This window comes from Streptopelia decaocto, assembly GCF_964273445.1.
Source record: "Streptopelia decaocto genome assembly, chromosome: 10".
In the NCBI taxonomy this organism is placed as follows: domain Eukaryota; kingdom Metazoa; phylum Chordata; class Aves; order Columbiformes; family Columbidae; genus Streptopelia; species Streptopelia decaocto.
Genome location: NC_138665.1, coordinates 10,866,103 through 10,892,982, shown reverse-complemented (window position 1 = coordinate 10,892,982; position 26,880 = coordinate 10,866,103). Strand labels below are relative to the sequence as shown.

The 26,880-nt window shown below is 37.4% G+C and overlaps 1 protein-coding gene across 2 annotated transcripts in view; it reads right to left on the bottom strand.

The window, feature by feature from the left end:
- Positions 1–1,282: 1,282 nt before the first annotated feature.
- The window catches only part of MTMR1 (myotubularin related protein 1), a 36,436-nt gene continuing 10,838 nt past the window's right edge, over positions 1,283–26,880 (bottom strand). For both annotated transcript variants that reach the window (XM_082061801.1, XM_082061802.1), the window contains 9 exons: positions 26,143–26,226; positions 25,388–25,537; positions 24,452–24,640; positions 23,810–23,995; positions 20,610–20,816; positions 19,702–19,794; positions 14,780–14,893; positions 13,409–13,585; positions 1,283–2,549 (listed from right to left, as the gene is read on the bottom strand). In XM_082061801.1, coding sequence (XP_081917927.1) covers positions 2,385–2,549; positions 13,409–13,585; positions 14,780–14,893; positions 19,702–19,794; positions 20,610–20,816; positions 23,810–23,995; positions 24,452–24,640; positions 25,388–25,537; positions 26,143–26,226 — 1,365 coding nt within the window. In that variant the 3' untranslated portion in view covers positions 1,283–2,384. The remainder of the gene's footprint in view (positions 2,550–13,408; positions 13,586–14,779; positions 14,894–19,701; positions 19,795–20,609; positions 20,817–23,809; positions 23,996–24,451; positions 24,641–25,387; positions 25,538–26,142; positions 26,227–26,880) is intronic.

Sequence of the window (26,880 nt, the reverse complement as noted above, 5' to 3'; positions counted from 1 at the left end):
GCATTCACTGTAATAAAAAGGACATGCTGAGATACCCTGCGCTGCACAGTGAACGTGTGAGCCTGGGTACGGCACATCAGCTCACCCGACTCATTAACTATACACTACATCTATCAGTGCAGAGAAACAGGAAAGTGCCATCACATATTAAGAACAAATGCACAGTAATAAATGAATGCTCACAGACAGTGTCGTGGTTTAACCCAAGCTGGCAATACAACCACGATAGCCGCTCGCTCACCCCCACCCTCACCCCCCCAATAGGGGAGAGAATCAAAAGGGAAGGGAGAAACTTGGATTGAGATGAGGACAGTTTAATTAAAAAAACACACTAATACACTAGTAGTAAATATATATGTATATAAAATAGAAATAAAAGATACTCAAGGCAATTCCTCATGAGCTCTGTCCACAACTGAGCAGCCAGTCCCAGCAAAGCCAAACCTGGTCCTAAAGCCGGTCCCAGAGAGAGAAAGGAGGAAAAAGGCAGAAAAGCCCAGAGGCCTCTGCGAAATGGCAAAAGGCTAAACATTCCGACTGAAACTCGCCCGGCTGCGCCCCAGAGCAAGCAAGAGGAGAAGAAGCAGAAGAGCCAACTGGAAGGCCCCACTCTTAAATCTGGAGCATGATGCTAACGGCTGGAATACTCCTGTTGATCAGTCTGGATGTCAGTCAGGCTCTGCCCCATCCGTGCCCCCTTCCTCGATGCCTCACACCTGTGCGCGAGCATTCAGAATGTCCTTGGTTCTCAGATCACAGTAATTAAAAACAATAGCGCTGTGCTAGGGTGTTATCTTCTTGTTCTCAAACTAAGTCCAAATAACAACCATGCTAGCTATGAAAAGGAAAGGTTTCTAACTGCATGAAGAAAATTAACTCATTTTCTGTCAAACCAGCACAGACAGTAAAAACCACAATCAGTGTATAGAATCAATTGGCTCTTAAGCACAGGGTTTAATTCCCACCAGCAGAACTTGGAGCAATACAAGCACAAGTCAAAAAGCAGAGCTGCAGGATTTAAGTGTCCTAAGGAGAAGAACCAGATTCTCATGAAACACAGCAAGGAAAACAATCCAGGGAAAACCGTCAGCATGCACCATTTCTGGGACTTCCAAGAAGGCCATCGAATAATTTTTTTTAAAGGTTGGATGTTACAGTAAGTAAATCTCTCAGATATGAATATTTTGGGGGGGAGATGAAAGACAGTTGGGAATATATATTTTATATGAAAACACCATTAAATTATCCACTTTACAGAAAAAACTGCTAGCAGCAATTTAAAAAAAAAAAAAAAGAAAAACAAAAATCCAAGAGGCTTTATTTCAAGAAAACCAATTAAGATCGTATTATTCAAAAACTTTGTCAAACAAAGTCATTACGAGTTAAGGTCTTCAGAGAGTTTGGACAGGCAGGATCCATTTTCTGAACTTACCACTTAAAACCACAGGAGTATGCGTATGTTTACCATCACATACACATGTATATAAATGGACACAGCTTTGCATTTTATGTGTACACTTTAAAACAAAACGCGCTTAACAAAATGTGGAGCTATACAGACTATACAATTTACACAGCTGGGTGGCATTCCAAACCCAAATATTACCATTTGCTAGAAAACAAACTTTTACTTTGTACAAGACTTTGACATGAGTAAGTTTACCCCTCACTCAGGAGGCTGAAAGTGAACAATAAGCTAAACAGTCAAAAGACTTTATTTCAACTTGTACAAAAGGCATTAAAAAACCTAAAATACATGCTTTACCAAATATATTACATCATACAAGTCAGTGTTGTATACTTGATAAATCCAGCTTAACTCCATCCACTTTTAATGGCATATTTAGTCAACATGTAAAACTGACTACACTGGAAAACATTTATTTTAAAATCTATTTCCAAGTGCATTAATCACCTAAAAAAATAAATTGCTCTAGCCAAAAAAAAAAAAAAATACTGAGTGAAATAAGGAGCTCCCATTCAGAAAAACATTCTGTGTTCTGTATAAGCATCATGTGGCATTTAGACTGATTCTCTCAACCAGGCATGGTACCCTAGGCAGCATGAGAGGCATTTTTCTGTCTGCTTGGCAGATGGATTCCTTTTTAGGATGGTTAAATTGTTAGTTGCTCAAAACAAAGTTTCATTTCACAATTGGTGATTTAGCTAGAGATGTCAAAACACATGTGGGAACTGCCAACAAGAAAATACATCACATCTATTGAAGCTCTTTTTGGCCTTATCATGATAATATCAGACACAGAGTAAGGCATGTAGATCATAGCAATTACAAGTCACTCAGAATCCTTTGTGACGGGAAAAACATTTCACCCTCCTCTCTGTATTACCTGACACATATTTTTTCACATGGCTTTTGTTACACATCACACAGAGGTGTGCACCGGTGTGGCTGAATGGGAAGGGGATGAACCTCTATCGGAGGAGGAAGAAATGGATCGTGTAGCAGCTTCTCGCTGCAAATCTTCAACCTTCTTCTGAAGCTCTGTCCGGATGGCGAGCAGCTCTTTAAGATTTTGATGGATTGGAACCTGCCAGGTGAAGAAAGAAAAGGCTTACTTTGACTCTCATGCTGATTTATTATCTCTTCTCAAGCAATGCTTCCACTGTTTCCTTCAGTAACACAATGAATCTATGAATTTCAGTACATCAATACTTAGGGAAAGTGGTTTTTTTAGTAATTTGAAATGAAACATTTCAGCAAACTGTCCCTTTCTGACACCACAGTTGGCAGGAAACCTACTGAAAAGACTATCAGCAAATGGTCTTGATGGGATGCCAAACATATTCCAATAAATATACCTGTATACCTTTTCAATACCACTTTCAGTTGAACTTAAAATGCCTTTCCCAGGAACTTTCCCCTGCCTGCTGGGACAGAACTGATTTTGTAAAGAGAGCAGAGTTCACAAAGCTGGCTCCGTACAGAGCATCTTGTTACTCTTCTAACCAGGCATCTTTCCAAGAGTCTGACCCCTTCCAGCTTGTCAGGGAGAAAAGTGCAGCAGCCAAGTGAACTGTGCTTGTAATGGACCTCCCAGAGCCACACTCTGATAAACCTTTTGTAGAAGTGGATCAGGTTTCTGCCTCTACACCTGACAGTGCCCAAAAAGCATTAGAGATGCACCTCTCCGCATCAGATGTCTCGGCATTTTTCACATTCATCTGGAACACTCAACTATGTCATGGCCAAAGGAAGACACAAGCCATACTGATTTTTGCAGCTGGATCTGTTATCTCAGACAAGCACAAAGAGAATTCCCCTTCTTCCAAATGCCACAGAAAGGCCAAAAAAGTTGGACCATAAATTGCTTTTAATTTATTTTATCCTGTATAATCTCTAATTGTTTACAGCTTTTGCACAGAGCAAGATAGGAAAATAATTTAACTGGGCTGGCAAAACAATCATGGGGAACTGCAGCGATGGGAAACTTCTGGATTGCTGGATGTTGTAAGTAATTTATACCCTGGGATTCCAGAATGCCAGGCTATGGGGAACTGCATTCACTCACCATTGCGTCCTACTGCTTAAAAGTGATGACAAGGCGAGGACACACACCTGAGCATGACATCCTCACAGGGTGCTATGTGAAAAATGTATCAAAAACCAGGAAGGGTTTATCTTCTTGCCATCACATAACTCAGTCACAATTTAGAGTTTTGTGAATTCAGGCTTTAAAAAAAAAATAATCAAAAATCCATGCATTTGATGTTGACATTTTCAAAATCTAACACTCATGTTTCTGAAACAGGAAAATACCATTTCATTTCTAACTTGACTTCTAACTTAATAAAATAGTATCAGTCTGGTTTAGGTCAACATCTTTTTGGCCATATACTTTTTTCTTGTTTGTGGCTTAGCCCATGAACAGAAGCTTCAGTGTGTTCACAAAGTGCTGCTCCCAGTACCCTGGGAGTCATCAATTCATCCAGCATGTCATCTACAGCAATTTTAAAAGCATAACTTTTTGAGCCTTCAGCAGAACAATTGCTGCCCACTACCAGGCTCCCAATAACCCTGGAGTTCTGCTTTTGCTATGCAATTAATTTCTTCTCTTCATGCAATTTTCTCCTGCATCTACCATACAAATTCTTTAGCACATGAGGCTACAAGCCTACAGACAGCAGCCTCCTTCACTAATCAAACACAAAGCACACCCTCCAGAAAACAAATTGCGTTTTTCTGAGGTGGTCTAGAGAAAATGTATACACCTAAAACCATGGCAAAAATGAGGCTGGTGATGCATTTTGTCCAAGATCCTGTAATACACACTACAGAAAATTCACATTTCAATTAGTGCCCCCTTTCCACCTTTTTTTTTTTCCTTTCCTCAAGTAAAAGATTCCTTCCTCATACACTCCCACTTCAGATTTCTCCTCTATGAAGACATTTTCCTAGAACACTTAGGTCTGTAACAGAGCGATTTACCATTGGTACCATTAGTCACGCAAGCCCTGGGTCACGGGAGATTTTTACACCTGATTTCTGCACAGCTTCATCATGATTCAGCTTAACAGGCCAATTTCTCTTAGACACCTTTCACACGGGCATTAGCCAGTGTGTTCCACTGCACGGTGCTCAAACACTCCTAAAAGGCAATTCCATACAACTGGCTTTGGGGAAAGCACTACAAATCCTTTCAGGATCCAGTACACAACAGCCGCTGCAGAACTTGGCTTGCTGTGTAAAGTGCTTCAAGGAGGAGGAGCGTGGCTGCACAGCTCGAGCCTTCCTCAGCATTCCCCTAGAACACAATTCAACATGTGCTCAAACTTTGACACGAAGTGCTGTTCTCCCCACGCATCCATCTCAAAGAACAGGACTATCTTTAAATAAATTAGCTAAACAATAATAATGACATTTTCAAAGTCTGTCTATAGTGAAGTCAGACAAAAAACTCTACAACATTAAGGTTGCAAAATTACGCCACCAAAAGAGGTGTCAGAATGAAGATTGCATCTCCAAACTTAATTCGGCCTTCTTGTACATCCGTATAAAATAGTTGGCTAAATAAAAAATACCAGCTTCTCCCTTGTATTAACCATTTTTTCAGCACACAGTTTGATGCTACTCAATTAGTGAGCAGTTATTCAATATTTAGTTTTCTTTGCAGTGTCTGACCCCATCCTTTATTCATTCTTCTGTACTTAAAATGCTTAAGTTTCCTTTTCTGTACTTTCATCTCATGTCAAGAAACAGATTTATTTCTGCAGCACCCTAATGAGGTATGGGAGCACTAACACTCCACTTTTACAGACAAGGATCTGAAGCAAGCACCTCCTCATTTTGCGTACCTTGGATTTCAAATCGGTTTAACAGATAAGTTCAGAATTCTGCAATTTGGCCCTGTGGGTATCAAGCAGGACTCCCAGTAAATAAGGAGCACGCACATGGTGACAACTGTGCTCCAGTTATCCCCCTTACAACAGAGGAATCTTGTGGTAAAGGGAGGAGAAACTTCATTTCTCCAGAGCAGCAACCTGCTCCCTCACACATGGGGCAATTCTTTATCTCCAGCCAGGCCCCCTCCAGCCTAATTCTCAGATTGTATTCCATGGGTTGAACAGAAAGCAAAGACCTCCAGCAGTTGGAGCATTATTCACTCTTAGTTCCTATTCCCAGTTCGTCACAACTCCCTCAGACTGTGTATCAAATCCATCTCTCAGTCCTTTCACTCTCATCTATTCTCAGTCCTTGAGAACTCACGGAGATTGTTCCAGCCTCGGGCTTCAAAATTGGATGCATTTCTTCCAGGATATAAGGAGGCACATTTCTGAAACATAATCTCTCTTACTGAAATCTCACATTTGCCCTAGAGATGGAATATTTACAGAAAAATGTACCCTTCCCCCAACAAAGAAGTCTATAATACCAATATTTTCATATGGGAGAACATTTTTCTTAGTCACATTCTCATAAGCAACTGAGCCTTCTCAGATGAAGTTTTAAAAAACAATTCAGCCAGACATACACTTGGTTACTCAGTAGAGATCATTAGAGTCTGGTAAAGCTGTAGGCAAGGCAGATTAGGGTCTTATAAAGGAAGAAAAAAATGGGGGTCGCCTTTAAAATGTTGGCCATCTCTTAGTAAGTGCATGTTAGATATTAACACTGCAAGACAGTTCTGCATAAACATCATCTCACTATTTCATACGGTAGTGTTAACAGGAATGGTTTTCTAATGTCAAGTGTTTCCCAGGAGAAGATCCTTGTTGTTTGCCATCTAACTCAGCATCATTGATGTAAAACAATGAAGTCCAAAATGAGATTTCACACACTAAACTTCTGATAGGTACTTTAATTTATTGAAATAACATGCCAAATTCAGTCTGGAAAAATCTTTTGCACTTTCTGAGTGCTTCCAAGCAGCTGACAGTAATTCATTTATTGACAAAGGTCCATGTTAGAATTATATACTCATGTGTTAAGAAAAGGGCAGTATAGGCAGCTGAAATATATGAAAAGTATTAAAGAAGTTCTTATACAAACATCTGAAAAGCAGCACGCCATTAACAGCTGCTTTTCCCCTGATGTCTTAAATTCTTCTAATATAACTTTCCCTTTTTGAGAAAAGTAGCAAATATAAATGTGAAAAAAATGAAGACACAATGATGCTAGAGGAGAAAAAGGGAGAAAATGCCAAAAACTAAGCCTCAATCTCAAGTCACATGTATTTTTTTTAATGAAACTGTTAAGACAACGAAATAGAACTGGAATGATGCGGCTTCCTACTATCTTGGAAGGAGGAGAAAGAGGATGAAGCATGTTCAAAGCCTTGAAAAGAATGAAAGAAAAATAAGCTTATTTCATTTCCATGTTTCCTAAAGACTTGTTGCTGCCAGTGTTTTCTCATACCATCCTGTGCGAATTCTTACAGACAACTATCTCCATTTTTGTCACTCCACACCATTATATTCCAGCATGCGATTCCTCTCTCAAATAAAGCTCCTTTCAGCAAGGAATAGGTCCATCAACCTTCACAATGACACCTGTAATGGCTTGCTGTGAACGAGGTTCTCTTTTGCTTTGCCACTGTTTAGAATAAAAGGAAGTTGAAGAGTGACAGATTCTGTAAGGAACAAGAAGTTTGGAGATGGTTGTTTATTAAAAGATCTTGTTACCACTTTAACCCTAGAAGTGTATACTTGCAGAGCACAAGTAGTGTCTCCTTGGCAAGCTGTTATTACAGTCTTCTTAAGAAATCATATAATTGATTTGACTGAGATGAATTTATTGGGAGTCTGACAGCAGATGTACTGTTTCCTACTCTCTCATCCTGCCTCTTAAATTAAGAGTGGAAGCTCAAAAGGCAACTCTGGACCCACCACCCCGTCACACTCAAGTTATTTTTTGCTGCTGTGCTCCAGTGTATCGATATAGATTTTCAGAAGAGTGTGCATCCTTCCCTTTGTAACAGCAGCTTCCCCGCGTGTTGCCGCAGCGATGCTGCTAAGCAACAGGCGGCCCCTGCAGCCAGGTCCCAGCATTTCTGCCCCTACTCCAGGGGAAATCAAGGACCCGCTTCTGCAGCACGAGAGGAGCCCACTGGAAAACTGGCTGGGCCATTGCTCAGTAGGTCCTCAGGATGTTTTACACATGGTATTCAAACTACTACCTCAATGTGCTGAAAAACAATAAATTTAATTTCTGTTATTTAAAAAAATACTCCAGTAAAAAATAAATTAGGAACATGAAGGTGAATATGCAAGATTTTAACAGATTTTGGTGGGCTAACCTAATTAAAAAATTATGTCATATGACTATTTATAAGACATAAGATTAGATTTATCTAATCACATAAAATTTACTAAAACCAGATTAGATGTTGATCAATCCAAAACAAAACTGGCACTTACATCTCTACAGTCAGCAATACAACCCAAGCAGCCACAAGAGTAAGGAGTTTGCCAGCAGCACGAAGCAGTGGACCCTTGGGAAGTCTGACCTTCCCCCCCAGGCATTAACCAAAAACCTGGCGCTGTAAAAGCTGGAGAAGAATTTACCTGCAACACCTCAAGAAGATTTTTTAGTGGTTTTTGTTTGTTTCCTTTTAATTGCTACTGTAATATTGACTCAGAAACTAAGAACAATATGACTGAGACTGCATGTTGTTCCCTTCTCCCCTCCATAACCAACTTTTCCCAGCCACTTCCTAGCACCTTTTTGTTTGGTTTTAAGCTCTCACCAAGTTTTGTAGTCCTTTCCCATTCAAATCCCTATTTTTGTTCCATTACTCCTCTCTATTGAGTCATGGTTAGGGACTATTTTTTTGGTAAATATTTTTTCTTTTAAATCAACTAATCAGGAATATTTCATTTACTGAAGTTCTCAGTTTTTTCTAGCCTTTCAACAATTCGCATTTTTGCCCATCTCAACATACTTCTAAGTTTCCAGTCCAGCTTTTCTGCATCAACCCGTTATTAAACTTAAGATCTCCACCCTCTCCCCAGTCTATTCACCTTCTATATCTACTTTCTGCTCTTGCACTTCTTCCCTGCTACTTGCTTCTTTTCACTTCCCTTCTTTATCCGTAATATTCCCTGTCTCTCCAGAGAGTTTCTTCTCTCTGGTATGAGCAGCCTCTTTCCTCTCAAAGACCTGATATCATTCTCCCACAGCTACTGATACTTGCAGTATTTGAACCCCCCCCCCCGCACCGCCAACCAATAACAAACAGCAAAACGCTGCAGAATTGGGTGAGCCAAGTAGTGTTCTTCACTCAGACAGAACAATTGTAGGTTCCTGCAAATTAATCAGTTAAAATGGCTGGGGCTTTATTTTCCCGATTAGCCACCTTTGCTGCCTATTTCATTCAAAAGCAGATACTTTTCCTACACTTTAAAGATAAGGTACCTATTGCCTGTAATGAGCTGAAAAGTACTTAACCACTGCTAAATAAACAATCTTTATTGCTTCAAATACCACTGATATGAAACCATTTTTTAAACTGAGTGATCCATGTGTATATTGAAAACAGAACCTGATGTACTGTAACTCTCAGAACACACCACTTCAGAGTCATAATCAATTATTCCTGCTGGATGAGGACTTGAGGAAAGAAAAAGCTGGTTGTTTTTTTTAGTTATACCCACACAGAAACTATGATTATGCTATACAATATACATACAACAACACATTAAAAAATCTAGACATAAGACAGCTTCATTTCCTAAGAAATTCAAACCTTCCTCTTCACAGAATCACTGCAGTTCACTTTCAGCACTGATTTTCAGGTTTGCATTCCTAAGTAATCCTTCAGGATTCTGGAGTGCTTTTGGATAGCAAAATTTGTCAATACAAGGATAGTTATAAAAGAAATTATAATAGCTACTCACTTACAGTACGGCCAAGTCTTAATTGGATGGATATCTACTGTGTATTACTGTACTAGCTCAAGGACAGTCATTCACATGAAAATTGTTCAACAGTGAATGCATTTTCTCTTTCCCAGTGAGTATACTTTATCTGTTTTATTTTAGCAACAGGGAAGAAAGGAGGCAGAGGAAAATGGTTATTTTAAATTCATTGCTTGTCTTGTCACTTTTTCAAAAACCTACTCTGTGCATTGGAAAGACAACAATATCTTTCACTTCAGCTTTTTGTTCCTCTTTATGAAGAGCTGGAACCCTGACAGACTTGCTTTTGAAACCTAGTTAACAGTATACTCATAGAAAAAGGCAATCTCAAAGGATGAAAACAGCTGTTTTCAATAATAATCAATACTTCCACACTTAATGTAGAGGTATGCTCCTGGGAAGCCAGGCGAAACCGCCGAGCCTTTGACTAGCAAACAGAAATTATGAATCCTATCATGTGAGGAACTGGAACAGAGGCTTTTGCAAACAACTGCATAGATTTCCAGACTCAGGAAACTCTACATGCTAGAGCTGATACCATTGCTTGTTAAAGCCTACAGCCCATTTAGATTTAGACATCTGATAGAGCAATGCTTTTCATGCTTGCTCTTCAAAATAAGTTAGAAACTCCCCCAAATGAAGAATATTTGTACAGTAATAGTTTCTCAGTTTCTGTGCATGTTCTGATGCCGTGCTTATTACAGGATACCAATCTTTTTTGTTCCCCTTAAATAACTACAGACATTTTCAGCACACAGGATAAACAGTTAGTCTGTATTTTATTCCTTATCAATTGAATGCTGAGAGTTTTATCTGCAGATAAAGTTACCTGCCGTAAAACAGACTCTGGAAATCTTGACTTTGTCACCCAGATAGAGAGAAACTATCAGGTACTGTAAGAAACTTGCTTTGTCTCACAAGAAACTCTGCGGTAAGTGCAGGGCTGAAATCTCCTCAGCTAGGGCAACACTCAGCTATCTGATCCACAAGGCAATTCCTTTTCCTGACACCTCTTCTCAGTCAATGAACTCAAATAAGACAGGACTAAAATCTATCTAATTTTCTTGGGACAAGAAGTCAATAATGATGTAACACCTCCAAACTGAAACCAAGGAACATTTTATTTTACTTAAGAATTCGAATGATCTTGTTGAAGCACAGTTTAGCAAAGAGGGAATCTACAAGAAACACCCACATTTAACCCTGAATTTGCCATGTTATTGACTTCTCAGACACTTAAGCTTTGAACCCTGTGGAAGGAGACTGTGTGTCACCTAATTGCACAGCACCTATTGTAATACAGCTGTAATTCTAAAACAAGGCTCTTGATGCAAATGAACACCATAGAAACCACCAATTCAGCCTTCCACAAAACTTAGATAGAACTGAAGATATATCATTATAAGCAGTCTTTTTTTTACAGAACATAATAACTCTGAACTCTATGTCCTAGTGCAATGACGAATATGATCAGACCTTACTGTATTGTTACGAGTTCTGATGAGAGACAGAGATTTGAAGACAGAGCACAACAAAACAAAAATAAACACTTATCTCCAGTTAGCATTCTGTAATTTTCAAATTTAAAAAAATGAAAGGAAATGTATCCTAATTTCCAATAGAAAAGTCAATGAAGTGCAATGATTATTTTCTCTCAGTCCATTTAAAAATTCAGGCCTCACTGATTAATAAAGCTGAAATTAGAAAACCTAAAATATTGCCTCAGTCCAAAAACTGCCCTTTTGCTCTTGTCAGTTTCCTCTCCTGTAACATAAACATGGTTGATAATGGGTATCAAACATCCGTTCTGATTATATTAAAGGACTATTCTTTATCTTCCCTTGAACTCATGTAATTGGGCATTTCTGCTTTATGGTGAGCTCCTAGAAAACAATAAACATTTTGTCATTTCCTAAAGAAGTTTTTGCAGCTGATACAAGAGAACATGAAGTTGCCTTGAATTGCTGTTCATTAGAGAGCTCTTCATTAACATTAAATATTTAACTTTCTCTTATTCTAGTTGAAAAACAAAAGAACCACATTAAAATTTATTCAACAAAACCACCTTTTCTCAGCAGGCTGAGATATCTGTTCTTTTAACAAATCAACTGTTTTTTTAAGAAATTTTTCACTGAAGATAAGTGAAGACCTGCTGGGTGTTGCAATAGTGATTGTCTTTTTGCTGTTTCTGAAAGGCTCTGAATGCTACTCAATCAGCTAACAGGGTGTGAAACTAGACAATGCAAATACAGAAGAAAGCAAACTGTATATTGTGATTACAAAGACTGTTATTTACTTGTTTGCGTGAGTTTGTGCTTTCATAATTAGATTGGAAAACACAATCCTGCAAGAAATAACTGTAATTTCTGCAGCAAATTTCTGAATATTTGTCACAAATATCACATAAATGCAGGCCAGACACAAGAGAAAAGGCGTGATGAATCTTCACAAGACAAAGCTAATGTGGTAGATCTAAAAAGTCAATACAGTTGTATTAGTTCTTCAAGAAAAGAAGGTGGTAGTAAAGTTAAAGCGTTTACCAGGATCATCAAATTTTGTTCCCTCAGCCTGCTGATTTGAGGGGTCTGTTCTCAAAGCCCAGTGAAGATCAGTGACTCAGCCGTGCCAGAGCGCTCCCCAACAGAGAGGCAGCGAGCAGAGCCTGCCACTGAATACGTGACAGGTCTGATACTTTCTCATCATGTCATCTCTTCCCCACCCTCACCTCTTTTGGACCGGGAGGTGTTTTTAGCAAGCCTGCTCGCTTTCAGGGCCTACAGATCTCAATTAAATACAAGTAATAAACTGACATTGCTGTGGGTTGATTATCCTAAAATATGCGTCAACCACACAAATGTTTTTCAGCAAATAGGATAAGGGAACGATGATATTTTGCTAAAAAGCAGTTGACAATTTTACTTCAAAACCATAAAGATTAAAATACACTTTCTTTCCAAACACATGCTAACACCCAACAGGTACCTAACAGTCATAGGACTACACCAACTAAAAATACAAGCAGCAAAGGAAACAAGGCAGCTCAGATGAAACATCTCAGTGAGCACGAAAGCAATCCAGACTTTTCCAGGACCTTAAAAAGTATTTCTCATATGCCTGGACTTCTACCAGTGCACTGTCCTTCAAACCTGCCTTAGAACACCACCTTTGACAACCGCCTCTGACTTGTGGATGTCTAAAAAAATTGACACTCACATCTCATTCTAACTGCTAGAAGATGAAAGCAGCTTTTGAGCAGTCACTTAATACAGGTAATTTATCATAATATGCTTGGGGGTACCTTGGAATGTTACCTCAATAAAGAGATGGCATAGCAGCCTCAGATATATTACAGTTGTGACACAAACTGAATGTTCCTTCTTCAGAACTCTAAGCATGAGAGCATGTAGAGTATCTGTCTGAAGAAATTCAGATTTTTCTGAATAGCAGACATTACTTATAAGAAAAAAAACTGGATGAATCAATGAGCATGTATATAGGGCGTGTTTGATGTTTAGCAAGCCAGCTTGAAACCGTAAAGGTCAATTGAAAACAAGCATGTGTGTGATGAGTTTAGAGACCCTACAAAATGAGTCAGTACTTGGTCCGAGATTCTTTCAGGAACTGCTGCTATATTTTCTATCACTGCTGGTAAAAGGTAAAACATTATTAAAAACAAAGGTACACTAAGTCTACAAGAAGGTGAAGACAATAAAAGTATTTAAAAGTGTTACAAAGTGTTATAAAAGTAATCTTCTGACAACAAAGACTGCTAATCTGTTACCTTTCTCAGCCAGTAAAGTGATACTGTAACTCCCTTTTCTACCAGTGACTTTAATGAAAACTTCATTTACCAAGTTTACACATCCCGCATCTTCTTTGAGAAAATCACCTTTTTCCTATCAGCTGAAATACGTGCAAGAGATGAGCACTTTTGAAATTAAATGCTGCATTCAACACTATGAAAACTATTATTTTTTTTTTTTAAATCTCTGTGGTCTTCACTAAAATATAAAAACCACATGAAAGCTCATACCTGAGGCCGCATCCTTGGGTTCCATCGAACATAGTAGTTCACCCATAGTTCCAAATGGTTCAGGCTGGCAACAGGATACAGGACATGGTTTTCATAGTTCACATAGAAAGGATTTGTGAACTCATCTAACTGGCTGTTTATGTAGGACCACAGCGATACAGTCTTTGTGCTTACTTCCTGATTGGAGAAAAAAAAAAACCACAATAATAAATTATGTGGATCACAAAACCTTGAAATATGAAGTTAATATCTACATATCAGTAATTTTACCTGTCACATTCACCTTATCTACTAGAAAACTGCAGGCACTTCAAGAACACTTCCAGTAGCTGATCACTAAACACTCTTAAAACTTTAGCAAAACTTTCAAACACTTACTCTGGTCCAAGGTTAGCTGAGAAAGGACATTCAGGCATGCTGCTTTCAAAGACACTAAGGTATAGTTGAGCGAAAGAAAGCTCTACGGCTCGTCACTTACAGCAATGGTTAAAGTTACTTAAATATATGGTTACATGCCGACCAACTACAAAAATAAAATTAAATTAGCTTTGCCAAGAAAACCAGTGAAGAGATATACAGTTTGGAAGATCCAAAACAACACCTGTGAAAAATAATTATTCAATTCTCCCACTCTCACTATTTGCTCCTATCAATTGGTATTATGTTTTAAAATGCCTATTTTATCTTTATTTGCACTTCTGAAAGTTGTATTATTCTAAATGTAATCAGCATAATCATGGTTAGATCGAAGACTGGAAATCTGAATTTACATCAGATTCATCTTGCAATTTTACACGCTTTCAGTGTTGTAAAGCATGTGTTTCTACTATCACTGTGTCTTAAATTGCATTTCTTTATTCAGAATTGCATGTGACTATTCATTAATGAAAGAAAGCTGCCTGGGAACCCTGCATTTGTTGAGAACATGTTATTCAGCTCCATCTTGTGGTATTTATATGCAACTTTTTCCTTACAGAAGGAGTAGAGACAAACAAAAAAAAAAGCAAAGCTAAATATGGCAAGGAATTGTTACTTACTTTAAAAAAATACGAAGTATTAAAAACAACAAAGCCAAAAGTAAGCAACAGTGTACTTGGAATATTAACAAACAATTTCTTAAATTTTCGTTCCAAACTCAAAGTATTTCACTGAGTCCTAACTTCATTTATTTAGATATTTTACATTTCTGTGCTTTTCAACCATAAGTTCCATCTGATTATGCTGTTAAGTGAACAGCACAAGAAATGCTATTATAATTTGATAATGATTACTTAAAATTATATATGGTGGCTACAAATATCTGAAAGAGGACTTTCCAGTACCCTCAACCCCCTGAACATATACAATACAATAGTGTATTACGCTATTTACCTCTTTTAACCTCTCTTTTTCACAGTTGCATAAGAATGTCCCAAAGAGACAACTGTAAAGATGATCCAGAATGGTGATCAAAAATAACTCGTTGAATTCAAAGGCTGCAGGAAACTGAAATAAAAAATTGGTAAAATTACTATAAACTTTTTTTCTTAAGCAGTGTAGAAAGGAAGAAACTCAAACATAAGAAATAATCAAAATATTCAGATAAGATTTTTTTTCTTATTTAGTGAGCATTTTCAGGAAAATTCCCAATTTCAGTACCTTCCATTGCAATAATAAATTTCACCTGCTTACTTCTTTATAAATACTCATCAGAGACAAACCTTACATTCTTGATGCAAGTATACTAGAGTACAAACGCAGAAACATTAGCTAATGTGAAACTGGTGACACAAAGCAATTCATTTTAAGGGGCTCTAAAAGTATTCTATTATAACCCACCCCAAACTGTCCTCAACTTATGCTTCATCTCTCTTGTTACAGGACAATAAATCATTTTGGGGAAAAAATATATGATGATGACATTGAAGAGTTCTCTTTCCTACTCTAACACTCAATGAATTGGATAATAAAGACTACTGCATGTACGATGTGCTTAACTTATATTTAAAATGTTTCTTTTAATTTCTAACCAAGTAAGTTACTTTAGTCCATTTCACCCCTTTAATTTACCATCAGCTTTGTACAATAAGCCTTTAATCCCTCTTCTTTTATATTGGAAAACAAATCCTGTACATCTGAAATGAAAGACCTGTTATTCCACTGAGCACCACCAGGTATTTTGTTTGTAAGAAGTTACTTGATACATTCTAGGAAACAGGGTTAGAAATTTGCAAATACTCAAAATCTTTAAGATCTATCTTAATCTGTAGTGCTCTAAAAATCATGAAAGAAGAAACGAATGCAAACTGCATGGGTTGCTACCTCTTCAGATGGAAAAGGTCTTTCTTCAATCAAATTTTATGACAGAACTGCATATGGCAACTGCTTGATGTGTCAAAATAACTTTGCATTCAGTATGACAAGGGTCTCAAACACAGATATGGAATTAAAAACATTTAGAAGAAAAAACAAATTAGAAGACTAAAGGAAAACTTACGAAGTAGCATTTATCTCATTCCCGTTAAAGAGAATAAGAGACTAATTTTCAGGATAAATGAAACAATTTTTGTCCATTCCCACTAAAGGAGTAAATCTTTACTGAAGTCTAAAATGCAAAGTTACAGGTTCATAAGAATTTCCTGCTATATGGAGCAATCTCTAGTCAATATTTCAGATCTGAAGAAAGCAGTAGACTGGTTTCTGTCATGTGCCACTGAAGAACACCGAACACCTTGGCATGAGTGACTCGAGAGCTACTTCAAATAAAAAAAAGACACGACAAGCATAGTTAGGAGGAAGAACACAGCAATTGGGACTGCGGCTGAACTAGCTGATCCAGAAACTCCTCTTCAGTGTCATCTGTGATTTATGAAGGGCAAATGTTTATTCATGTTGAATATAAAGAGATGAATAATACACAATAGGTGTGCTTGTATTAAACGCAGAAAGATCTATGTTTTAAGCAATGTTCTTTTAAAAGAAGACAGATTTAAGTCAGACATTGCAAAAACATTCTCTTTCCAAGACTTCTCAAGCTAAGATATACCAAATTTCAACTGAAAATTTTGAGAAGAGAAATTATCAATATCATGGCTCACAAAATGAGTGTGACTCTGCTACAGGTTATGCACCGGGGCTTCCCGCTCAAATCACTGGTTTGTTTTCAATCACCTACCCATTTGTTTTCATAAAACATACAGGAATTATCAAATTATCTTTTTCAGTCATGTTCAAAAGTTATCACTTACAGCACTTTCTTCTCTCTAGGAAATCAAGCCAAAACTCAATTACAATACGATGATGTTAAAAACACAGCTATGATTTTGTAAAAGGATGAACATAACTTGATAAGCAGGTGCGTCGAACCGAGTCAGGAGAAAATTCAGTAGCTCTCAGACCTCAATCTCCTGCGTCCAGCCCAAAGCAGCAATCAGATACAGAGAGCACAAATAATTTGCAAAGGATCAAAATGATATTTCAAAATAACTTTGAAGACAAAGCCTCTCCTAAAGGGACTCTCTCTAACTGAAAGCACTTAATGAGCCTTGTCACATTTGGGTTCTGTGTTGTGACGGGCTCACAGTAATCAGATGGATGCCGACATGGCTGCTATTCCAATCCAGTGAAGCATATTCAAAATTCCATACATCAGTGGTTGCACTCCAACTAATTTATTAATAAGTGATAGCATTTTATTGAAACTCTGTCTTTGGATACAAGAGATGAACTGTTGGAGCTGATGTATCAAGACTGTAAAGCTTCTATTACCACTGCTGAAAAATCACTGACCTAAAAATGCTTTCATCTGTAGTTCCAAGCCCATTAGCGTCTGTTTGAAGATTCAGGTGGAAAAATTCCCCAAATGAAAATTTACTTCTTGTCAAATCCACTAATTGTGAGAGAACACATGGGTCATTAAAATCTCCCACTTGATGCTGCTGGAGTTGTTGGGAGCTTTTGTAAAGGAGCTGTTTAAAAAGAAGAATTATCCTGTGCAAAAGTCTGATGATAGATGACACAGAAAATAAACCTGCTTTTTAATCAGCTTTGCGGAACAGTTCTTACGATTGTGCAATCGGACTGAATTGGGTTAACTGAACACTGGATATCATAACAGAGTACACTACTGCATCTAGTGAGGAATGCACCTCTGGCAAAGGATGATATCTGGTAACAAACGGGGTGCAACTTTCTACCAATTTTAAATATACCTTCATCCTATGTGGGCACTGTGCATGCTGCAATGCTACTTGCTAATTTTAGTTTTGTTTCATTTTTAAGAGGGCATCAGTACCTAATCAGATGACATGTGGCCTTTCCAATTTGACATCTGCTATTCAACATCATCAGAATTTACTAACAGAGCAGGGAAAACACTTCACCATATGTTTTTTATTAAAATCTGATATGAATGTACTCCTCTCAAGTTCTCTATTACTGTATTTGTGTGTCATGAAGACCATAAAACAAAAGGGAAAATATGAGGCTGTTAAGGATTAAGTTTCATTGTCTGAAGGTATCCGGAAATTTGCATCTTAGTGGGAAATTAGAGATTCTCTCACTGTATTAAGTCACCTGTTTCAAGAATGCAGTTCTCAAAGCCTGGAAGAGAAAATTTCCTTGCTTTGAGCCCACATCCAAGCCCAAGCCCTTACACCCTCCCACAGTCATTAACATTTATTCAAGCTTTGGAACATTTCACATATGTTTACCATAGATTCTAAAGCATGAAACTAGCAATGTTTTATGAGCAAGTGATGTACACAAGGATAACGTAGAATCCTGGTTTTCATAGGCCCCTGTCAAGGTTATCACAATCTTAACATCTATTGTCTAGGTGTTGAAGTTGACCAAAAACTAAAAATAAGTGGGCAAAAACTGTCCAAGAATGTTTTCAATTTTTTGCCCTGCTGTAACATTAATGATTTTTCAATGCTGCTGCTGTTCCTGAATTTCAGAACAGTTTCTGGTCCAGGTTTTGAACACATGTGGCACTGGCAAAATGTTTCACAGACTCCTCCTTGCCCCAAATCCTCTTTTTTTTTTGAACTAGACGGAACTAAACTGTTTATAGCAAGAAATAGGAGGCAGCAAGACAGATCACAAAAATAGAGGAAGCTGCTCTCAATTAAGGATCTCCCCAGAGGACTTTTGTTCCTACCAGGTGTTCAGAACTGCTTCTCTTTGCTATTGTCATTAGCTGTCCTCCGAGAGAGGGGCAAAAGGTTTCATTTGTTTTCTCCAGCCATAGTAAACAGCACATTAATGCTGAAATACAGATACACAGAAAGTCTTCAAGGGACTCTGGACAAGTATTACAAGTTTTGGAAACTATGATGCGAGTTTTTAAGAACCATGTTCAGAACAAGAAGACTAAGGTAAGAGATCTGGAAATGCTAACTTCATATGGAACCAAACAGTTACCCTCCTCTCTTCAAAACAGATCAGATACTATGTAGACTTTATTCAGTATAATAGCTTTCACCATAAAAGCCCAGATCTCTGTTAGGCTTCAATAAGAAAAAAAAGAAAAAGAAAAAAAGGAGTCAAGCACTTCTAATTTACCTGAAGATAAAGCCTTCATGTGAACAACCTACTTCAGTAACCTCATTAAAGAACAGCAATATAAAAGCTCAGAAAAATTGACGGTCATGGAGGTACAAATAAGCAAAATGAAGGCTAAAGCCGTTCTATAATTTCACATATTCTGAAAAAAAAACGAGAACTTTGATATTTTGATATTTTAAATATCACTGGTTTCAAAGATCTCCCGATTCTGATCCCGATTCTGAGGTAAAAACAGTGTTGGAAGTAAGAAAACTTATCTGAGAATAGGCTTGTATCTTAGAAATGCTGTCCCGTATGCATAGTGATGCCAACATTATCTTACATTTCACATTCAAAACATATATAGAAGAACCGTCTCCTCCCCTCCATTAAAAAATCAGCCTGGATTTTTGCTGTTTCTTAAGGACAATATATATCCATACGAACATTTACTCCATCAGTGCATATGCAATGCAAATCATTTATCTCATCAATAATCCTCATTTACGTAATCAGAGGATCCTTTTAAAGCCTATTTTAAACAAAAAGGACTCCTAGAATTTTGGGTTCAAGTCAATACTTCCACTCTAGCTCCTTGTATCTTACTAGGAGCAAAAAGCTTCCCTAAGTTCGCACGGTGCAGCCATAGCACGACCAGCTTCAGGAAAACACGCTACTGCTCTGCAAAGGAATGTGTTCTCCTACATGAATTACATTTCCAAGGTAAAGACTGAGACCTCATAGAAATACATTCTTAAGCATTTTACCTGCTTTGTCATTTGCCAAACACAGTCGATGAACTGAAGGAAGATGGGAGATCTGTCTGCATCAGCATGATCATCATCTCCATGTCCTACTCGCTGAAAGTCAAAACAAGTTTTGCGTTTCAGTCTATCGTATTTGCAGTACCACCACAACACTTCAAAGCTGAGTAACTCTTAAATATGTTCCAATGGTGAACAAGACAAGCAAATCTTCCATAATGCTAACCTGTATTTTTCAGCTACTAAAATGCACCCAAATATTCACTTATGGACATGCCTTTGCTACTGAGTAGAGCTGGAAAGACACTTGGTCAAAGCTGTGCCAGTTGTTTCCCCATCTTTCACTGCACAGCCACTTATTTCTATTTTACCAACAGGTCAAACTGGTAGGTATTTACTAAGACTGTACTGAAACAACAGTTATTCCATATCCACCTGCCATAACTACACGTGATTTCTCCTAAACCATCTTAGAGTCAGAGCCCACAAAATGTCATAATAATTTATGTCCTAATTCCCCACTAGCCCATGTGTTAAATAAACACTTCAACCTTAAACCAGAGTAATGGCTCCAGCAATTTTACCTTCTAGACACTTTGTTTTCCTTGTTTCTCCATTCATAAGATTGTTAAAGATGGAGCAATGTGTTACAAGCTCTCTTACTCATAAAAAAACGTGATTTTTTAAACTATTATGTTGAAGCCACTTAATTCTTATTTACATTATATTATACCTCACATACAGATTTCCTGTTAAAAACAAACAGGTCACAATTCTCTGACACGCTCACACCATTAGAAGAAGGACACCAGAGATGATAACTAAAACGCAGCAGAGTACAGTGATAAAACATGCTGTTCAAAAGAAAAGCCCTGCAGGTGACAAACTGCACATTAAATCTTTCAGCTTACCATTGCAAATCGGTGTCCAAAACTTATCCATTCTTTTTCTATAAGAACTTCAAACCCCTTGATAGTTCTGTAATAGCTGTCCAGCATAAGCATAGCCAGCGCGGTAAGCTGTGCAGTTCGATCCCAGCCATCACTGCAATGTACCACTACAGATGTTTTACCAGATTCAATTTTATCCGCAATTCTTACTGCTCCAGCAAGAAGCATCTTTAATAAACAAAAATAAACACGCATATTAAATAGTAATCAAAATACTATAAAAAGTTATAATTTTTATACTCTTAAGGTTAATATACTTTAAAATTTAAGATTAATTACATAATCATCTGGACAACATTGTTTTAAATCGGAGCTTTCCAGATAGTGGTATGCATACTCCTAGGAGTACAAAAACTGTGTGCAGTCTGTTGTTCAGGAGGGAATTCTTACCAGCTCTCCTTTATTCGTAGCACGTACCCAAAGAACCTGGGAATCCTTCCCTAAATTTAATCTGAAATTCTGTATCATTATGAAAAGACACATTAACCTATTCAAAAAACTGAACGTTCGATGTTTTTAAAGTTCATTTTCACAATGATCAATCACTCTTTCTTCCCCAGCTTTCAGTTCTCAGCTACTAAGTTTAAAGAAAGGGACAAACTATCCAGCTAATCTGAATAAAAATACAATCCAAACAAACCCAGCACTGCCTCGCTGAGAGCCTGTGCTGAGCTGCTGGTGCATGAAGTCCACATTGTATCGAAGCCATGAGCAGCGTGGATTCAGAAGCACGCTGGAGAGCCAAGGATGGAGATGGCACAGGGCTCAGATCACCTGTGTGAATTTGTTATTCTCCCTCACAAAAATACCCTCTCTTGTTCTCTTCTGCTGCTCTGCAGTTTCTTAAAATCTTGAATAATCTGTCTCCTGTGAAGATTTGTCTCTGTAACATGACCTATCATGACACTGAAAAATATATGAAAAAAGCCAACCACTAGAACAGGACAACAGAGAAATTCCTATTCTGCATTCCAACATCAGAAAGTGGAATCTTGCAAAATACTTGCGTTTTTCCCTTCCCAGGCATGTAAAAACATCTTCTGGGAAGCAGGAAAGACAGCATCCCCTGCAGAAGCTGTTCACAAGATCAGTCTTCAAAGCCATTTCAAGAACCATGCTTTAGAGACAATTTTCATTGATTATCTTTCACTTATGGTATCTTTTATGGTAAAAATGAAGGATGCCAGGATGGAAATATCAGGAAACCACACAAATGCATCTATGGGAGAACAGAACTTATGGTCTGAACTAGTTAATTGTCAATTACTTCAGTTACAAAGCTCTACTGTACTAAAAAAAAGTGCAAATATTAAAAGTTTGGTCTTCAATAAAGGCAGAAAACTAATCTATATAACATACAGGTATGCCATAGTTTGCTCTAAATTGTCCTTAAGAGAACACAGATGTCTCTGAAAGATAACAGACAAAAATAAAAGGATATAAGAGATACAGGCAATAAGCAGAGAATGGGAAACAGAAACCAGAGTTACTATTAATTCAGTAAATATCTGTGGAGTAGGTGAAGCATTTTACTCTACTTTGGACAAAATCCTTTAGAAAACAGTTTCCTCCACAAACTATTATTATTCTTTATAGATGTTTCAAAACTTAGCAAGCATCACAATACTTCAGTTAAGGCTCCTAATGAATAGCTGGCTTTGGATTGGTTTAGAAAATGAGAATGGTTTAAAATTAATAGCACAAGACGGAAAGTACCCTGGAGGGCATAAGGAAACATCCTGCATGTGCAAAAAGCACTAAATGACTCTACTCCTGCATTACTACTGTCTCTACACAAACACACAGATGCTACCGGTGCCTCCCCAGACACTCCTGGACCTGATTCAAAGTGCTGTGGGTGCCCAGCACTAGGAAGGTGAACTTCCAGTAATGTATCGCATTAAACTGGGACACAGACACACTGGTCTGAGCCCAGAAAACAGAAGATACATTACAGTAAAGCTGTGGATTTCTTGATTGCTATTACAAGTCAAATCAAACAGGAAGGCAAGCAATTCTTGGATAAATGCACAAGGAGATGCTATCAACACCGTTAACACACCAATGTCAGCTTCTAAGAAATCAGACTGCAGTTCGTGCCATCAACACCATAACGTGAAGTATCACTTATGGGACAGATTCATGAAGAATGTTACACGTGTCAACTCTTTAAAATAATTTAAGTGAAATTTCAAATTGTTATGCTATTGTCATCTGAGCAGCAGTGGTATCGAGGTCCATTCCTGCCACCACCTGAGCCTTAGAAAGGTGATAAGAGAAGGTTTCCAGATACTCAATTCTCAAAGCTGTTTGAAATAGTACAACTTCAAGAGAACGTGAAAATTAAACTGTTCCCAAAAGATAATTAAATTTGTTTAATTCTTAAGTATTTGCTCCCTCTACTGGTTCTCCTGCAGCAGTTAGCAAGCACCAGTTAATAGAAGAGTAAAACTAATGAACAGTCCCAAATACGTTTTGCATGAGTGACATTTGAGCCAGTTGCTAATAACACAAATTCCACTCCATTCATATTCATCATAAACAGGGGAATGAATGTGGTAATGAAATAATCTATTCTAAAAGCCTTTCAGAGGTTAGTGAAACAGACTGTAAAACTGAGAATGGTAGTGATTTATTTTAATGTTATGTTAAATAATAGAGCAGATTACAACCCAGTAGAGCACTGACTATAAACAACCCATGAAAATGTAGGTGCCTGACAACACATGGACACTAACATTGCATTGAAGGAGGGAAGGATGAGAAAGACTGCAGAATTCACAGTCAAGTCCTTTTGGCAGTTGTGCAAATATTATCTGAAGTTCCCAGGGCATTCTTCCAAAAAGCAAGGATAACCCCGGACTGCTCACAAATATTCCCTCTCAATAAAACAAAACATTATCCAACACTAAATATGATACTGTGCTATTAGGAATTAACTCATTACCTACCATACATAAAACTGGAAATATAAAGTTATTACGGAATGTTTAAAATGCTATGTTCTAAGTGACCATTAAAAATAAAGCCTTTTTACATAATTATCCTGATCAAAGCAACATGCTTGAATCTAGACATTATTTAGTAATATTTTCAGAAATGCAAGTTAAAAACATGGTTTAAAAAAAAAAAATTGATATTTCACATCAAAAGTATTTTACCCTTATATATTCCAGCCAATGTGTGGAGTCCACATTTGATAACCACCGAGTCTCATCAATAGTAGGATAAACTATTTCTTTAAGTTTACGCAGGGATTCTCTCATTACATGTATATTATGAATTTCCAGAAAGACCAGCTCCGCATTTGGGTAGGCACTTTCACTTTCATATCCTCCACCTTTTGCCTGTCATTCAAAAAGTAAAAACAGATAAAGCAAAGAATATGTACAGGACTTCAGTATAAGCTTGAGAGAGTCATATTTCAGGATTTTCTGAGATAAAGGATTATTTTAATACTCATAACAACGTATTTTGGCTTTTGTTTTCCTAAGAAGCACTAGGGTATTTATTTTAGGCTACACTTGATAATATACCCATACACCTTCCTCTTTTTACTACTGAAACCTTTGGTCTTCTGTGGGCTTTACTGTATAATTTCTCAGCTGTGTCTTCATACTGCCTTCAATTCCTGATGGGCTTTCCAGAATGCTACAAGCAACTTACCTTCCTTCCTGTGTCCTTTTTAGAGAGCCTTTTTAATCACTTTTCAACACCAAGTTCTCCTCAGCCTCATCTCTTACTCAATTTTCAGCCTTCTAATAAGGATAGCACTGCTAATGCTGGTTATGATACCAACCTACCTTGTTTGTATCTGCAACACTATTCTGTCTGGCATCAAAGATGATAAGTTTATGTGACTGAGCATTGGCATCCATAATTGTCTGCAAATATTTTTCATCTTCTTTGCAACGCTTATCATTTGGGCCTACTGATGGCTGACTGCATCGAGTTATTGTTGCTTGGCTCTCAGGATGAATCCAGGATAAGACCTGGAATAAAATAAAATCATTTTAGTTTGCTATACTAATATAGAAGCAGCAGACCAGAGTGAAATTAGACAGTCACACTGACTACATGGCATAATTTCCCAGCGAATCAGAAACGCAAATTTAAGGACAAACTGATGCAAACTGATATTGGCAGCACACTAGTACTGCTCATCCCAAATATGAGCTTGAAATACAAAGTGATTCTAAAGATCTTAGATTTTATTGCTAATAAAAACTAAGCCTGCTACTCCATCTTACTAATTAGGGGGAAAAAAAAAGAACAATAGAGGAAGAAAAGCTGCTTCCACATGGAAGTCTATGGACCTGCACACTACCCTGCTAAGCAGATCTATAGCATGAAAATTGTCACCTTCTAACATATTTAAAGGGGTTCTTATGCTACCTGCAAAATTTGTCTGTTCTCAGAAAAACCCCACCACTGGCTGTAACACATTCCACACCAAATCAGAACACAAGCTAATATGTGAATTAGCATCAGATATTACTGTGGCCTAGAAGTGTTAACTCTAAACAAAAATTATTACTGGCACAATAATCACATTTGAGCTACTCTCTTCAGCTCTAAACCCATCAAGCCTAATTCGTCTTTCTTTGCTCCCCACTTTTAGGAAGGAAGCCAGCCCACTGCTATTTAAAAAAAAACCAAAGCCTAAAAGAACTCTGATAATTTCTTATAAGCTACAAATTTGTAGAGCACTTATATCTCCTTGTAGAAGTTTCACTTACTGGAACTCTGCCTTTTGCTCTAAAAGCTGCCACTTTTGAGAGGTCATCATCCTTTACGCTGGTTGGCACAACAAGAACAGCAGGATATGTATCACAAAGCTCATAAGAGCTGTTAATTTTGGATATTTTCCAACTCTCATTGGGCAAGCCCTGTATGAAAGCAAAACATGTTTGTATTTTTCAGGTTAGACCTTTATATATCTCAGTTTGGGGCAATGAAAATTTTATATGCTACCTACTCTAAAAAAACACGTCTACATTTTTCTTTTAAATATGCTATAAACTTTAGGTCTTCATATTAAGTCATAAAACAAAACACTGAAATTCTTTCCTATTTATTATTTTTAAAACTGATACGCAGGATAACCATTCAAAGAGACTGCTCACTCAGATAAAAAGTCATCATATAGTGAAATAAAAATACTTTTGCAACTAGGAAACTGTAGGATTACCATGACAAACAACATTGACTTTTCTGTTTAATATTGCTTATTCAAAATCAAATTTTTATAAAGCCTACATTTTCTAGAAACAGCACTTGGAAAATGTGGATTTAAGAATGCATCTTAAGACAGACCAACTTGACTCTCAAAGTCAGGACACTTGCATTTTATTATCTAAACATGCGATCTAGATAGACTCTGTATGTAGCTTGAGCTGAAAATTTTGGGTTTTCTTGAATATTTTTTTCTTGTTTAAATGGCTCTGGGGGAGATGGAGAAAAACGTAATACACAAAGCACTTATATAACTTACCTGCCTCTTATATTCTGCAATTGGATCATACACTTTCCAGCCATTAACAGCAAACTTTTCTTTATAGCTGAATGCAAAAAGCGGCTAAAGAAAACACAGCAAAGGCATAAATTACTGTCTGATGGGCTGTATGCACGATAATTTCCAGAACAGTAAACTTTATAATATTTTAAATGTAACACTTCTAAAACTCTTTAACAGCAGACATGAAAGCTTCAGTCAAAACTGGACAACACTGTGCTGCATAGAAAATGAAAGACAGTTTCCTCCTCCAAGTACATGCTATATAATTGACAAAATCAAGATAGGAAACAGAGAGAGTAGAAGTTACGTGTCTGTGATCATACAACACATCAGTGGCAAAGCCAGGATGAGAAAATTGGTCTCCTACTTCCCAACCAATTACTTACCCACAGAAGCAAATTAAGTAGCATTCTGCAGCTAACTAATAATAAGACTAATTGCACCTATTTCTTGTTTAGGGCAGAACTTCTAGACCGAATTATCTACTGCAGAAAATAAGAGTCGATACATACGTATTTTTAATCAGCAACATTAGGCAAATCTAGATCTCAAGGGTTATGTACAAATAAACTAACTTCAGCAATAGCAGGACAGAGTATAATGTGTTATGAACTAATGCTAAAAGGAAACTGGGTCAGAGTAGCTTGACCGTTCTGGAACAGATTTTAAGAATCAACATTTCAATGTTTGTTATACAACCCTTGTACTTCCCCA